This window comes from Pelophylax lessonae, assembly GCF_965119305.1.
Source record: "Pelophylax lessonae genome assembly, chromosome: 8".
NCBI lineage: Eukaryota > Metazoa > Chordata > Amphibia > Anura > Ranidae > Pelophylax > Pelophylax lessonae.
Window position 1 is genome coordinate 201,621,456 of NC_138775.1, and position 15,159 is coordinate 201,636,614.

General features: G+C 44.2%; 1 protein-coding gene across 1 annotated transcript in view; it reads right to left on the reverse strand.

The window, feature by feature from the left end:
- The window catches only part of PKN2 (protein kinase N2), a 254,573-nt gene that overhangs the window by 111,227 nt on the left and 128,187 nt on the right, over positions 1–15,159 (reverse strand). The window contains exon 2 of the mRNA XM_082266674.1: positions 2,504–2,801. Coding sequence (XP_082122800.1) covers positions 2,504–2,801 — 298 coding nt within the window. The remainder of the gene's footprint in view (positions 1–2,503; positions 2,802–15,159) is intronic.

Genomic DNA, 15,159 nt, shown 5'->3' on the forward strand with positions numbered 1-15,159 from the left:
CCCGCGTTCCACCCCCCCCCCCACAAACCCATCAGGGGGAAAAGGGGGAACATACTACTCACCATACCGGAACCAGGCGGGCGCCAACTCCTGACAGTACCCCTCTCCACTGGGGTGGGAGGGCTGTCGACCAATACGGACGCCGTGACTCATGGTCATTGGCGTTTAAGCGAGACGTTTAACTCGCAGGGTCAGTCCCCGTCCAGTGGGACTATGTCGCGGCCGACCCAGCGCGGAGCTATGGCCTGCACGCGCTCGTAGGCTGAACTGGGGTGACCACTGGATCTCCACATCCAGCCCGTCGCCCAGTTCCAGCTTTCTTGCTTGAAGATCTCACAGGAACACTTGAGAAAAAAGCTGTCTAAAAAATCTAAGAAAAAAATCCTGCCAGGACCGAAGATCCTAGCAAGGCATCTAGGTCCTTACTCCTAACTAGACAGAAAAAAAACTGATTTGCTGTAGCAGAGAGAGAGAGAGAGAGAGAGAGGATATACCCTCTGGGACTGCCCCTAGGGTGTGGCCAGAACGTTTTCTTTCCTGTCTAGTCCTACTCCTGTAGAGGGCAGTATAACCCGAGTTGTTATTAATCAACGAGGACTACGTCTGTCAATGAGCGACAGAGAAAATCCTTCATTGCAATCTTTGTTACATTTTTCTCTTTCATCCACATTCAGGGAGATTAGCTAAAAGTGCTATGGGCTGTAAACCTCTTGACAATGTTGCGCACAGCGGATACAGGAACATTAAGATCTCTGGAGATGGACTTGTACCTTGAGATTGTACGTTTTCACAATTTTTGTCCTCAAACGCTCAATTATTTGTTGCTCTTTCTCTTCTCCATGCTCCGTGTGGCACACCGAGAGACAACAGAAAGGTTGAGTCAAAGTTTAACTATTTTAACCATTTGCCGGTGTGATTTCTATATTGTCAGAATCTGTTGATACAGGCGAAGTTAAATTACCAAATTACAGGAGCATCACAAACTTGGAATGTAATTTTTTTAAAATTTTTGAGAAGGTGCCAATAATTTTGTCTATTTTTTGGAATATTGCGAGGAATGTGTCAGATTTGTCTATTTCTTCACTTCGTGTCATACAAACAAAAGGAATAAACATGAGAACGTCTAAACATTTGTAATTGCAACAATTTTATGGGCGAAATGGCACATTATCTGACAGAAATGCGGGTGTGCCAATATTTTTAAACATGACTACATGTAACCTAAAATAAAATGCAGCGCTTCTAGTCCATTCTAATTCGATCCATAAATCTCAGACCACCTCAAGTGTGTCGTCAGGGGCGTGACGATGTCTGATTGGACAAACGAGTTGGATAGAGCTTGGACAGGACACAACCCATAGCTGTATGCACGAACCACGGCCATCTTGCTGGTTGGAAACTTCCTAAGATTTTGTACATGACATGGTTGATTATCACCATTACCGAGTATTCTGGATTTGTTTTACTAACTTTTTGACTATTACTTACCTACTACACTATGAGGTGATTTCTGTTCTTACTTTTGGCACATCTGTGTGGAGAGGCGCTCTCAGAGAGGACAACAGGATTTTAGTATATTGCAATATCTTGAACAGGAGTGAGCCTGAGGAGTGTTGGAGCATTGTAAGACCACCAATAATCTAGTGGTCCACGCTTGAGGATAAGAGGCCTGGTGTGCTGTGGTGGCGGATTATCTCACCAACAACTGTATACATGTCAACACACTTCGGCTGTTCTATGAGATTTATGGACTGTCTTAGAATGGACTATAAGCTCTGCATTTTATTGAGAAAATGGTCTGTGAATTATAACCTACAATTTTATGCCAGCTAGTCTGCAGCCTGAGCACAGTGAAAATTATTTTTTTTTTTTTTAAATAACATATGTAATGCCTATTCTGTTTTGATTATATGTAACCCGACGAAAATGAACTGTATTCCTGAAACCTCGCCGTTTATTGGCATTATTCTTTTTAAATCTCCATTATAAAATCTGAAATATTCCTCACCAACGGCTTATCCTTTTGAATCATCTGGCCCAACACAATTCTCACAAATGCCAACAGAGCAAATCGCAATGATTAGAACGCCAGATAAGCTGTGTAGTTATAACTCTATAAAAGCTGGACTGACAGACGTAAGTTTCTCGACCTAAAACAAAATACATTTTGTAGGAAAGTCTACCTCCTAGATTAGGTTGTGTCAGTGATGTTAACTTACTAGCGTAAACCGTATTTAGACAAATTCAAAATAAGTGATGTCTAGCAAGGAAGATTCAGGATAAGAATTAGATGTGCCTGAATTCATGTGAAAAATGGATGAAAAAAAAATCTCCATTGAAAAAGCAAAAATAGACACTGACAGAAAGTAAATCCTAAATGAAAACTTTGTTGTAAACAGTCCACTTATTGTATATAAAGGAACAAATAGCATATAGTTAATGTTATGCAAGTTTTACACACACACGCTCACTCTCCCATCTCCTTGCACTCTGTCTGGAGTACCTGGAAGATCCTCTGCTTCCCGAACAACAATATGTGCATTTAGCTCCTGAAGACTGTTATGCAACTCCTCTAGCTTTTTATTTGACTTCTTTAAAATATTGTCCACATAAGCCAAGTTTTTTTTATCTGTAGTAACCTTTCTGAGGTTTTCGGCACCTTCTTTGATTTTAAGTTCTTTTCTGATTTCACGCTTGATCTGATCCTTTATTTCATCCAAATTTGGCTGTGACATGGGGTCTGAAAAGTCTATTTTCTGATTAATACCCATTGGTTCTGGAACAATGGGGGTTCTGGAGTCCTGTGGGGGGAGAGAAAAAAAAAAAATGTTAGCCAACTTTACTACAAAGCAAACCTAGGAGTACCTCTACCGCCTTATACAGATTACATACATTAAAAGGCATCATAATTCTATGTACTTTGGGAGATGGAAAAGGCTCCAAAAGCCAAAATGTGAACACAAGGAAGGGTCAAGTTCTAGACTTATGAATGTGAGGGACATTTTCTTACCCAAAAGCAGCTTTTTTTTTTTTTTTTTTTTTTTTAAGAGGGAGGCAAGTGCTTTGTTGTTCCAGAAGACATTGTTTCCCTTCTTCCTGGGTATCAGAGGATGGGCTACCATGTATGTAACATTTTCAAAGACAATCAAAGATTACAGAAATCATTTGAATGCCTAAAAAGTCATGCTTTAAACATTGAGAAGCTAAGATCTTTTACGGGTTTCTCTGTTTAGGTATTTCAGTAGGTAGTGGTGTTGGTGGGGGTTGGTTATTTAGAGCACAATCTGTAATGAACTTTCAATCGGACAAATTAATCCTTTTCCTTTGAAAACCGATTCACTCTGGCTCAAGTTTGTAAATAAAAAAAAAACTATTAGAAAGTTGCAAAAGGACTGTTTTAAAGTGGTAGGAAACTATTTTTAAAAGTTTTGATTTTTTTTTTTAAATGCTGACAAACAGGATAGTTATGACAGAAGAGAACTGATAATTTTTTTCTGTCATAAATGCTTCCTTCTGCCTTTATGTACACTGAGCCGCGCATGCGCCGAAGGCCCGAAACCTGGAAGGAAAACCGTGTGAAGATGGAAATGGAAAAGCCCAGGACCTGCCGGCTCTTTTACAGTGCAGCGCTGGAGAGCTCTGTTTGAAAGGCAAGTGTCATAATGTGCCAATATGTGGTGCATACTGGCATATTATGGCATAACTTACCTGGGGGCCCTCAAAAAGAGAAATAAAGCTTTAAGAGGGGGAAAAGGACTCTCTAGTTGGAATTAAATTAAAGCTTGCACTAGCTAACTACAGGGGCTGCCAATGAAGTCTTTTTATGCGAAATAAAAAAAAAAAAAAAAAAAACACAACAAAACATTAACTAGAGCACAACAATACCTTCAGTCACAAAGCCAAAACAAGACTGCAGGTAAAAAGTATAAAGTCAGAACTTCTGAGTTCCATAAATCGACCCAAGTCAATGTCCCGAAAAATTGAAGCTAAGGTAGGCAATACACGATTCATTTTCTTTTGTTCAACCAGCAGGATCAATGAAAGAAAAATGAATCGCTTCCCCCATCCACACATTTGAGGTTGATGTGGGAATCCCTCTTGCAGGGCCATTATATACTGACAGCAGGGAGATTTCCCTGCTGTCAGAATACATTCATCAGCACTGCCAGCATAACTAATTAAGTGAAAAATTGACAGAGATCAACATCTGTACAACCAGCCTGCTTATAGATAGATCAGCATTACAATCAGCATTTTGAAGGAGTAGAGACCAGCAATTACAGCAACCTCTAGAATTATCTAAGTGCAGGTTTCATACATACTTTTTTTTTTTTTTATAATTTCCTTTTGCAACCAAGATTTGTAAGGCAGGCCCATACATTAACCAGTTTAAAGGAGAAGTACAGCCAAAGCTTGTTTGGTTGTACGTCTCTGGATCACAGGAGTGCAATTAGTTCTGCACTCCTGTGACCTGTTTTCAGCAGGCTGAAGCCTGGGATGGCTACATCACAGAGCTGGTCCAGGCTCGGAAACGATCATGACCATATGGTCGGGATCCACCCACATTCCTGGATCGGCTCTCAGTGAGCCACTGCGAGTCTCAGCTGGCCACTCCAGCCCCCTCCACATCCCAGCACTCCAGAGAGCGTAGGTGGGCAGAGCAGAGAGGCGGTGATGAACAATCACCAGCTCTCTGCTTAGGGAGCTCTGATAGCCGAGTGATCGGCGGTGTTTGATCACTTTGCTCTCAGTCTTAAGCCGGCAGGGAACAGATACAGAATCTGACTGATGCTGCATCTACCCAAGTAAAAAGAATAAAAAAAACCCCAATCCAATACCTCTTTTTTAATGGTTGAAGGAAAAAAATTGGTTGATTCCTCCTGCGGAGCTATTGTATTTGGACAGCGGGAGGTTTCCTAGCCATCAAAATATAAAAATCACTGCCGGCAGATGAAGCCTGAAAAATAACCAACAGACTGGTTTGACTTCATTACAACCAGCCTGCCCATACATATATCGAAATTTAGCAAGTTCCTGCAAAGAAACAGGTTTCCAGGCGGTCCCCAGGTTCCAAACATCCGCCTTACAAACGACTCCTACTTACAAACGAAGGGAGACAACAAGAAGGGAGAGGAAATCTACCCCTAGGAAGGGAAATTCAGTCCAGTAAGAGTTCTCATGGGAAAAAAAAGGTGTCCACTAAAGCTTTATTACCAATCCTGGTTTCCATAACAACCCAAAATTTTCAAAACCTAATTGTTACAGGGACAGAAAGTGAGTTGAAATCTTCTGAACAAGGGCACAGGCAGCAAAACAAACATTACCTATGCTATGCAAAAAGCCCAGCGAGGCCAGTTCGGGGCCACTAAGATGACCGGAATCCCTTCCGCCCCGATCCTGCTTAGGAGTCTGGGCAGAAGCTTAAGAGGAAAGAAGGCGTAAATCAGACGATACTGACCCCCACGGGGCCACTAGCACGTCTGTGGTGTCTGCCATTGGATCCCTTGACTGAGCCACAAATCCCTGCACCCGTTGAGCCGAGATGTCAACAGATCCACCTCAGAGACACAGCTGATGAAACACCTCCGGATGAAGGGACTCCCCGTGGTCTAACACCTGCCGACTGAGATAGTCCGCCTGCCAATCTTCCACTGTGTACGACGGGGAGAAGGCTGGAACGAACCATTCTGCCCACCATAGAATGCTGGCTACCTGCAGAGCTGCCAGGGCACTTCTTGAACCCCCTTGGTAATTGACATAAGCTACAGCCGTGTCATTGTCCGATTGAATGCGCACAGGGCATCCCTGAAGACGATCCGCCCAAGTATCCAGGCACAGTCTGATCGCTCGGAGTTCTAGAGACATTGATCCCTAGTCAGACACTTCCAGTGTCTAAATCCCCTAGGCAGAATGCTTGTCGAGGACGTCTCCGCAGCCGGACAGGCAGGCATCCGTGGTGACCGCTGTCCAATACAAGGGGAGGAAGGATTTTCTAAGCTGAAGCGCCAGAGAGCAAAACAAACATGGCCGCAGTTTATAGGAATACACAGGCTACAACAAAACAGTGGCACCACAAGGCATACAAGGACCCAGAACAGGGGGGGCTCAGGACAGATCCAGGCAGGACTAGGGGGCCCTGGCAGGAGCCCCCACCAGTTACAAACCCCCCTCCCACCCCGCACAATCGATCCTCTGGCCACACACCCCTGTCCCCCATTACCATTAGCGTCCTGCCCCCACCCCAGGAAGGTGGCCAGACCACCCAAAAAAAAAAAAAACCACATCCCAAGCGTATGTGAGGTGGGGGGACAGGGTGAGGGACTTAACGGGGGGGGGGGTGCCTGCAGGAAGGAGAAGAACCTAACCATGCCAAGAAGAGGCTCATGTCCACCCCAAAACCTTCCAGGGGAAGAGGGGGGGGGGGACAGCTACTCACCATACCAGGTAGGCACTGCTCCAGACAGATCCTCCTTTCCATCAAAATGGGGGGGCTGTCACATGCGACCAAGCGAGACGTTTAACCCGCAGGGCCAGCCCCTGTTCAGTGAGGCTATGTCACGGCCGATCTAGCGCGGAGCTGAGGACTGCGCACGCTCGCTGGCCAGACTGGAGTGATCAATGGATCTAGATTATCCAGCATGGTCACCCAGTCCAGCAGTTAATAGGAGATCTCACAGGAAAAATCCAAGAGGAAAAGATTTGCCATCTGAAAAAGTTTGCCAGGACCAAAGATCCCAGCAAGGAACTAGGTCCTTATTCCTGACTAGGCAGAAAAAAAAAAAATTATAGCAGGGAGAGGGAGTATACACCCCCCCCCCCCCCCCCAGGACTGCAAATTTCTACCTAGTGTCCTACCTCCTGTAGGGGGGCAGCATAACCCAATGGTCAAAAATGACAGGAGCTGTCTTAAGTCAATGAGAAAAAAAAGAATATACATATTTTATCTTAGCCTCCCTACTAAAGTCCTGCATATACCTGTTAAACCTGCAAGTGAAGAACGCTGATGCAGCTTGCTCTGATAGTGTGGGGCTATATTGCTGCACTGTTCCTGAATTTAAAGTAGTGTTACCACTCATGAAGACTCTGCTTGGTGGGATGATAAATTGCTGCAGGGGCAGGGATATCTTTATTATCACTGCTGAGTCACAAGTCTGTTACCCCAATGATACCACATATTTGTATAAAAGAGTATCCTGTTCTCTTTGCTTCCTTTGTGTGAAATACCTGGTGATGTCAGTCCCCACTGCTTTCCCATTTTAAATTGATCACACTAGGCATTGGAAGCACATCCATTCCAGCATGGTCAGTTTTCATCTTTGCATTCTATAACACCAATTTCAAAAAGTTTGGATGTGTAAAATGTACATAAAAAACAGAATCCAATTATTTGTAAAATCGCATAAACCTATATTTTATTCAAAATAGAAAACATATCAAATGTTTGAAATGAGAAAATGTATTTTAAGTTTTAAAAATAAAAAAAGGTAAATTTTGAAATAGATAAAAGGCAATGCCTTTAGTTCCGGCTCACACATATGCGATGCGGGAACCCTGTGAATTCACTGCGGGTTCCCGCATCGCATTCAACTCGCAGGCAGTTCATACTGCCATATGCGAATCGCAGGGGGGGGTGTCAAAACAAAAAAGTTAATCACACCCCCAGATCAGTTCGCATATTGCAGTGCAAACTGTCAGGGCATACATGAATCCGATCGCATAGGTGTGAACACCCATGCAATCGGATTCTGGTGCAGACCCAAAAAAGGGTCCTGTGCGAGTTGTGTCCGAATCCGATGCAAATTTAGCCATACAACCTGTATGGCTGAATTTGCATAGCACAGACATGGCATATGATTTGCAGAGCGCAGCGAATCACATGCGATGTCTGTCATCGCATATATGTGAAGCGGCGCTTAACAAAATGTTAGCTGGAAAAGTGTTACTAACAAGGAAGAGCTGGAAGAACATTTTGCTACAAATTAGAATTGGCAACAGGCCAGTAACATGATTGGTTATAAAAAGGGCATCTTAGAGATTCAGAGGGTATCAGAAGTAAAGATGGCCAGAGATTGACCAACCTGAAAAGCTGCATTTAAAAATGGTAACATTTTAGAATGGTACAATCTCAGTTTAAACATTTGATAGGTTTTCTATTGTGAATTAAATATTGGTTAATGAGATTTGCAAAGGTTTGCATTCAGTTTTTATGTAGATTTTACACAGCATCCCAACTTTTTTAGGAATTGGGCTTGTACTTGGGTGCACAGCCTGCCTGTACTCTAGTGGTCAGACTTGTGCCAACACACCCCCCTGCACAGCAGTTGAAAAATCAGTATACTGCCCTCTCTGCCTCCTGCTGGCATGCCCCTTGCAGCCCCCCCTCCCCCATCCCTCCTTCTTGAAGTGCCTTATGCATCAGAGCAGAGGTCATGTGATCAATTATCGGGGGGGGGTGAGGGAGAGGTTTAAAAAAAATACACACAGTTACATACACACACAGTATCTCAAAAAAAGTGAGTACACCCCTCACATTTTTGTAAATATTTTATATCTTTTCATGTGACAACACTGAAGAAATGACTGCTACAATGTAAAGTAGTGAGTGTACAGCTTGTATAACTGTGTAAATTTGCTGTCCCCTAAAAATAACTTCACACACAGCCCTTAATGTCTAAACCGCTGGCACCAAAATTGAGTACAACACCAAATGAAAAATGTCAACATTTGGCCCAAAGTGTGAATATTTTGTGTGGCCACCATTATTTTCCAGCACTGCCTTAACCCTCTTGAGCATGGAGTTTACCAGAGCTTCACAGGTTGCCAATGGAGTCTTCTGCTTGAGAATGCCCCACAGATGCTCAATAGGGTTTAGGTCTGGAGACATGCTTGGCCAGTCCATCACCTTCACACTCCGCTTCTTATCAAGGCAGTGGTCTTCTTGGAGGTGTGTTTGGGGTTATGTTGGAATACCCAGTCTCCAAAGAGAGGGGATCATGCTCTGCTTCAGTATGTCACAGTACATGTTGGCATTCATGGTTCCCTCAATGAACTGTAGCTCCCCAGTTCTGGCAGCACTCATGCAGCCCCAGACCATGACACTCCCACCACCATGCTTGACTGTAGGCAAGACACACTTGTCTCTGTACTCCTCCCCTGGTTGCTGCCACACACGCTTAGCACCATCTGAACCAAATAAGTTTATCTTGGTCTCATCAGACCATAGGCCATGGTTCCAGTAGTAATCCAGGTCCTTAGTCTGCTTGTCTTCAGTAATCTGTTTGCGGGCTTTCTTGTGCATCATCCATAGAAGAGTCTTCCTTCTGGGACGACAGCCTTGCAGACCAAATTTGATGCAGTGCGCGGCGTATGGTCTGAGCACTGACAGGCTGACCCCCCACCCCACCAACCTCTGCAGCAAAGCCGACAGCACTCATAAGGCTAGTTCCCAAAGACAACCTCTGGATAGGATTCTGAGCACGTGCACTCAGCTTCTTTTGTCAATAATGGCGAGGCCTATTCTGAGTGGAACCTGTCCTGTTAAACTGCTGAATGGTTTTGGCCACCGTACCGCAGCTCAGATTCAGGGTCTTGGCAATCTTTTTATAGCCTAGGCCATCTATATGTAGAGCAACAATTTTTTTTTTCAGATACTCAGAGTTCTGTGCCATGCTGAACTGCAAGTGACCAGCATGAGAGAGTGAGAGCGATAACACCAAATTTAACACACCTGCTCCCCATTCCCACATGAGAGCTCGTAACACTAACAAGTCAAAAGACACCAGGGGAGGGAGGGAGGAAAAATGGCTAATTTGGACATTTTCACTTAGGAGTGCACTGCCAGCGGTTTAGACAATAATGGCTGTGTGTTGAGTTATTTTGAGGGGACAGCAAATTTACACTGTTCTACAAGCTGTACACTCACTACTTTACATTGTAGCAAAGTGTCATTTCGTCAGTGTTGTCACATGAAAAGATATAAACTATTTACAAAAATGTGAGATACTGTATATATACACATATACAAACACACAAACTTTAAGCCCCCATAAAGATCTTCATTTTATTTCAGTACAAACAAATGGCAACCACCCTAGTCTTTGAAACCGGGAGCACATGGAAGGACGACACGTAAGAAAAACAGAAATTTGCAGCTCACTAGCCGGCCTGCAACAAACCAAGTTACCCTAACAGTTCACATTATAACCAAGGGGTTTAGATTGCACATATTTTCATTTTATTTCAGCAGAATTTCAAACAAACATACACATTATCACAGCACTTTGTCCCCTGCAAAGCGGAAGAAAGAGTTAAATGAATAATTGATAATCACGGATCTCATAACCAAGGTTTCACATTGCAGTTTAAACTTGCTTACATTTCATTCCAACAAATATGCACCACCCATAACACAAAGCATCGAATCCAACTGCAAGTATGTGCTTTATGAAATTTTTTCTAACAAAACGACATCTTCTGGGCTCCATCAGTTGCCAAACTCTACAATCTAGGGTTAACATTATCCTTCTTATGGCAACCATCCTATCATGTCTATGCAGAATGAAGCAGAGCCCATGGGCAACTCTACAGTTAAAATACTGAAAAAAATAAATAACATTTTTACAAAAATGCGAGGGGTGTACTTTTGTGAGAATATATATCTTTTCATGTGACAACACTGAAGTAATGACACTGCTACAATGTAGAGTAGCGAGTGTACAGCTTGTAGCAGTGTGTAAATTTGCAGTCCCCTAAAAGTACACACACAGCCAATAATGTCTAAACCGCTGGCAACAAAAGTGAGTACACACCTAAGTGAAAATGTCGAAATTGGGCCCAAAGCCTCAATATTTTGTGTGGCCACCCTTATTTTCCAGCACTGCCCTAACCCTCTTGGGCATGGAGTTCACCAGAGCTTCACAGGTTGCCACTAGAGTCCTCTTCCACTCCTCCATGATGACATCACGGAACTGGTGGATGTTAGAGACCTTGCGCTCCTCCACCTTCTGTTTGAGAATGCCCCACAGATGCTCAATAGGGTTTAGGTCTGGAGACATGCCTGGCCAGTCCATCACCTTTACCCTCAGCTTCTTTAGCAAGACAGTGGTCATCTTGGAGTTGTGTTTGGGGTCATTATGTTGGAATACTGTCCTGCAGCTCAGTCTCCGAAGGGAGTGGATCATGCTTGGCTTCAGTATGTTACAGTACAGGTTTCCATTCATGGGTCCCTCAATGAACTGTAGCTCCCCAGTGCTGGCAGCACTCATTCAGCCCCAGACCATGACACTCCCACCACCATGCTTGACTGTAGGCAAGACACTTGTCTCTGTACTCCTCACCTGGTTGCCGCCACACACACTTGACACAATTTGAACCAAATTAGTTTATCTTGGTCCCATCAGACCAAAGGACATGGTTCCAGTAATCCATGTACTTCGTCTGCTTGTCTTCAGCAAACTGTTTGCAAGCTCTCTTGTGCATCATGTTCCTTCTAGGACGACAGCCATGCAGACCAATTTGATGCAGTGTGCCGCGTATGGTCTGAGCACTGACAGGCTGACCCCCCCCCCCCCCCTCTTCAACCTCTGCAATGCTGGCAGCACTCATACGTCTATTTCCCAAAGACAACTTCTGGATATGACGCTGGGCATGGCACTCAACTTCTTTGGTCAACCATGGCGAGGCCTGTTCTGTGTGGAACCTGTCCTGTTAAACCGCTGTATGGTCGTGGCCACTGTACTGCAGCTCAGTTTTAGGGTCTTGGGAATTTTCTTATAGCCTAGGCCATCTTTATGTAGAGCAAAAAAATGTCAGATCCTCAGAGAGTTCTTTGCCATCAGGTGCCATGTTGAACTTCCAGTGACCAGTATGAGTGAGAGCGATAACACCAAATTTAACACACCTGCTCCCCATTCACACCTGAGACTTTGTAACACTAACGAGTCACATGACACCAAGGAGGGAAAATGGCTAAGCGGACCACATTTGGACATTTTGACTTAGGGGTGTACCCCCTTTTGTTGCCAGCGGTTTAGACATTAATGGCTGTGTGTCAAGTTATTTTGAGGGGACAGCAAATTTACACTGTTAGGCCCCTTTCACACAGGCTTTCCGATCCAGTCCCCCTGTCATTTTTCAGGCGGACCTGATCAGATGCTCCATGTACCTCTATGGAGCAGCAGGGACATGTCCGCTGACACCCGCTGCCAGGGCCGGACTGGCCTACCGGGATACCGGGAAATTTCTCGGTGGGCCGCCAGCCCTGGGGCCGCTTTAAGATTGGTGGGGCCGCTTTAAGACGCGGCCGCTATTGGGACCGCGCCGCTGCAGCCCCGGTAAAGTCTTTCCTATGTGACGTCAGCCGCTATGAGCGGCATGACATCACATCTGGTGGGAGCGGCTGCGCGGCGCCGGTGGATCATGTGACTCAGCAAGACGGACGTCGGACGGTCACTCAGAGGGACTCCCGCCGGAGGCTCGCTCCCGCTGTTTTCAGTCACAGCGGGAGTCGGGCCAGGGGAGGAGCAGCGGCGATCGCCCCTGCTCTTCCCCTATCGTCTGGGAATCTACTTTGGAGATCCGCCCGCTTGTGTAAACAGAGCGGGCGGATCTCCTCAGTGACAAGGAGTGACAGATTGCAGTGTTAAGCATAGCTGAACATGCGATCTGTCCTTATGTCACTCCGTCACCTCCCCCCCCCCCCCAACACACGTTAGTAAACACCAGGCATACATTAAGCCCTCCCTCTCCAATAAAATTAACCCCTTCCCTGCCAGTGTCATTTTTACAGTAAACAGTGCATATTTATAGCACTGATTACTGTAGTAATGTCACTGGTACCCCCAAAAGTGTCAAAAATGTCAGTCAAGGGTCCGATCTGTCCGCCGCAATGTCGCCGTCCCGCAAAAAAAAAAAAAAAAAAAAAAAAAAAAAAAAAAAAAAAATCGCAGATGGCCGCCATTACGCGTTAAAAATAAAAAAACACCAAAAATGACAGAAATCTTTCCCTTAGTAAACGCAATAACTTTTGCGCAAACCAATCAAAATACGCTTATTGTGATTTTTTTTTTACCAAACATAGGTAGCAGAAAACAAATTGGCCAAAAATTTAAAAACATTTTGATTTTTACATTTTTTTGGGGGGGAATTTCATATATAAAAAAAAATGTGAAAAATATTGTTATTTTTTCAAAATAAAACGCTCTTTTTTATAGCGCAAAAAGTTAAAAAAAAAAAAAAAATCGCACAGGTGATCAAATACCACCAAAAGAAAGCTCTGTTTGTGGGAAAAAAGGACGTAAATTTTGTTTGGGTACGGCGTCGCACGACCACGCAATTGTCAGTTAAAGTCGCACAGCGCTGAATCGCAAAAAGTGGCCTGGACGTAAGACAGCCAAATCCTCCGGTGGTAAAGTGGTTAAAACATTTCTTAGATTTTGGTCCATATTGACATAATAGTATCACACAGTTGCTCCAGATTGGTCAGCTGCACATCCATTATGCGAATCTCCGGTCCCACCACATCCCAAAGGTGCTCTATTGGACTGAGATCTGGTGACCGTGGAGGCCATTGGAGTACAGTGACCTCATTGTCATGTTCCAAGAAACTGATTTCAGCTTTGTGAAATGGTGCATTATCCTGCTGGAAGGAGTCATCAGAAGATGGGTACACTGTAGTCATAAAGGGATGGACATGGTCAGCAACAATACTCAGGTAGGTCGTGGCATGTAAAACGATGCTCAATTGGTACTAAGGGGCCAAAAGTGTGTGAAGAAAATATCCCCCACACCATTACACCACCACCAGCCTGAACTGTTGATACAAAGCAGAATTAAATCATGCTTTTATGTTGTTTAAGCCAAATTCCGACCCTACCATCTGAATGTTGCAGCAGAAAGCAAGACTCAGACCAGGCAATGTTTTTCCAATCCTCTATTGTTCATTTTTACAGAGCCTGTGTGAATTGTAGAATCAGTTTCCTGAGTGGCACCAGGTGTGGTCTGCTGCTGCTGTAGCCCATCTGCTTCAAGGTTCGATGTGTTAGGGGTTCAGAGATGGCATTCTGCAAACCTTGGTTGTAACAAGCAGTTATTTGAGTTACTGTTGGCTATCATCTCGAAACCGTCCACCCATTCTCCTCTAACCTCTATCAACAACAAGGCATTTGCGTCCACACAAATGCTGCTCACTGTATATTTTCGGACCATTCCCTGTAAATCCTAGAGATGGTTGCTTGTACAAATCCCAGTATATCAGCAGTTTTTGAAATACGCAGACCCGCCCATCTGGCACAACCAACCATGCCACATTCACACTCGGTTTTAACTTCAGCACGTTGTCTTCACCGCATCTAGATGCCTAATAAACAATTTATGCTACCAAACAATTGAACAGGTGTACCTAATAAAGTGGCCGGTGAGTATTTGTCATGCTGTGTGTATGTGTAACATATATATATATATATATATATATATATATATATATATATATATATATAAATAAATATTACACACACGTGTATATATAAACACAAAATTACCAAAAGTATTGGGACGCCTGCCTTTCCACGCACATGAACTTTAATGGCATGCATCCCAGTCTTAGTCCATAGGGTTCAATATTGAGTTGGCCCACCCTTTGCAGCTATAGCAGCTTCAACTCTTCTGGGAAGGCTGTCCACAAAGTTAATGTGTCTATGGGAATGTTTGACCATTCTTCCAGAAGTGCATTTTGAGGTCAGGTACCAATGTGGACGAGAAGGCCTGGCTTGCGGTCTATGCTCCAATTCATCCTAAATATGTTAATCGGGTTGAGGTCAGGACTCTGTGCAGACCAGTCAAGTTCTTCCAATCCAAACTCGCTCATCCATTAAAAAAAAAAAAAAAAAAAACAAATCTCATGTACATAAGTATTTACAGCCCTTGCTCAATACTTTAAAGCATCTTTTGGCACCAATTACAGCCTCAGGTCCAGAGCGCTCTGGAGCAGGTTATCAAGGAGGACTCTGTACATTGCTGCATTCATCTTTCCCTTGATCCGGACTAGTCTTCCAGTTCCTGCCGCTGAAAAACATCCCCACAGCATGATGCTGCCACCACCATGCTTTACTGTAGTGATGGTATTGGCCAGGTGATAAGCGATGCCTGGTTTCCTCCAGACAG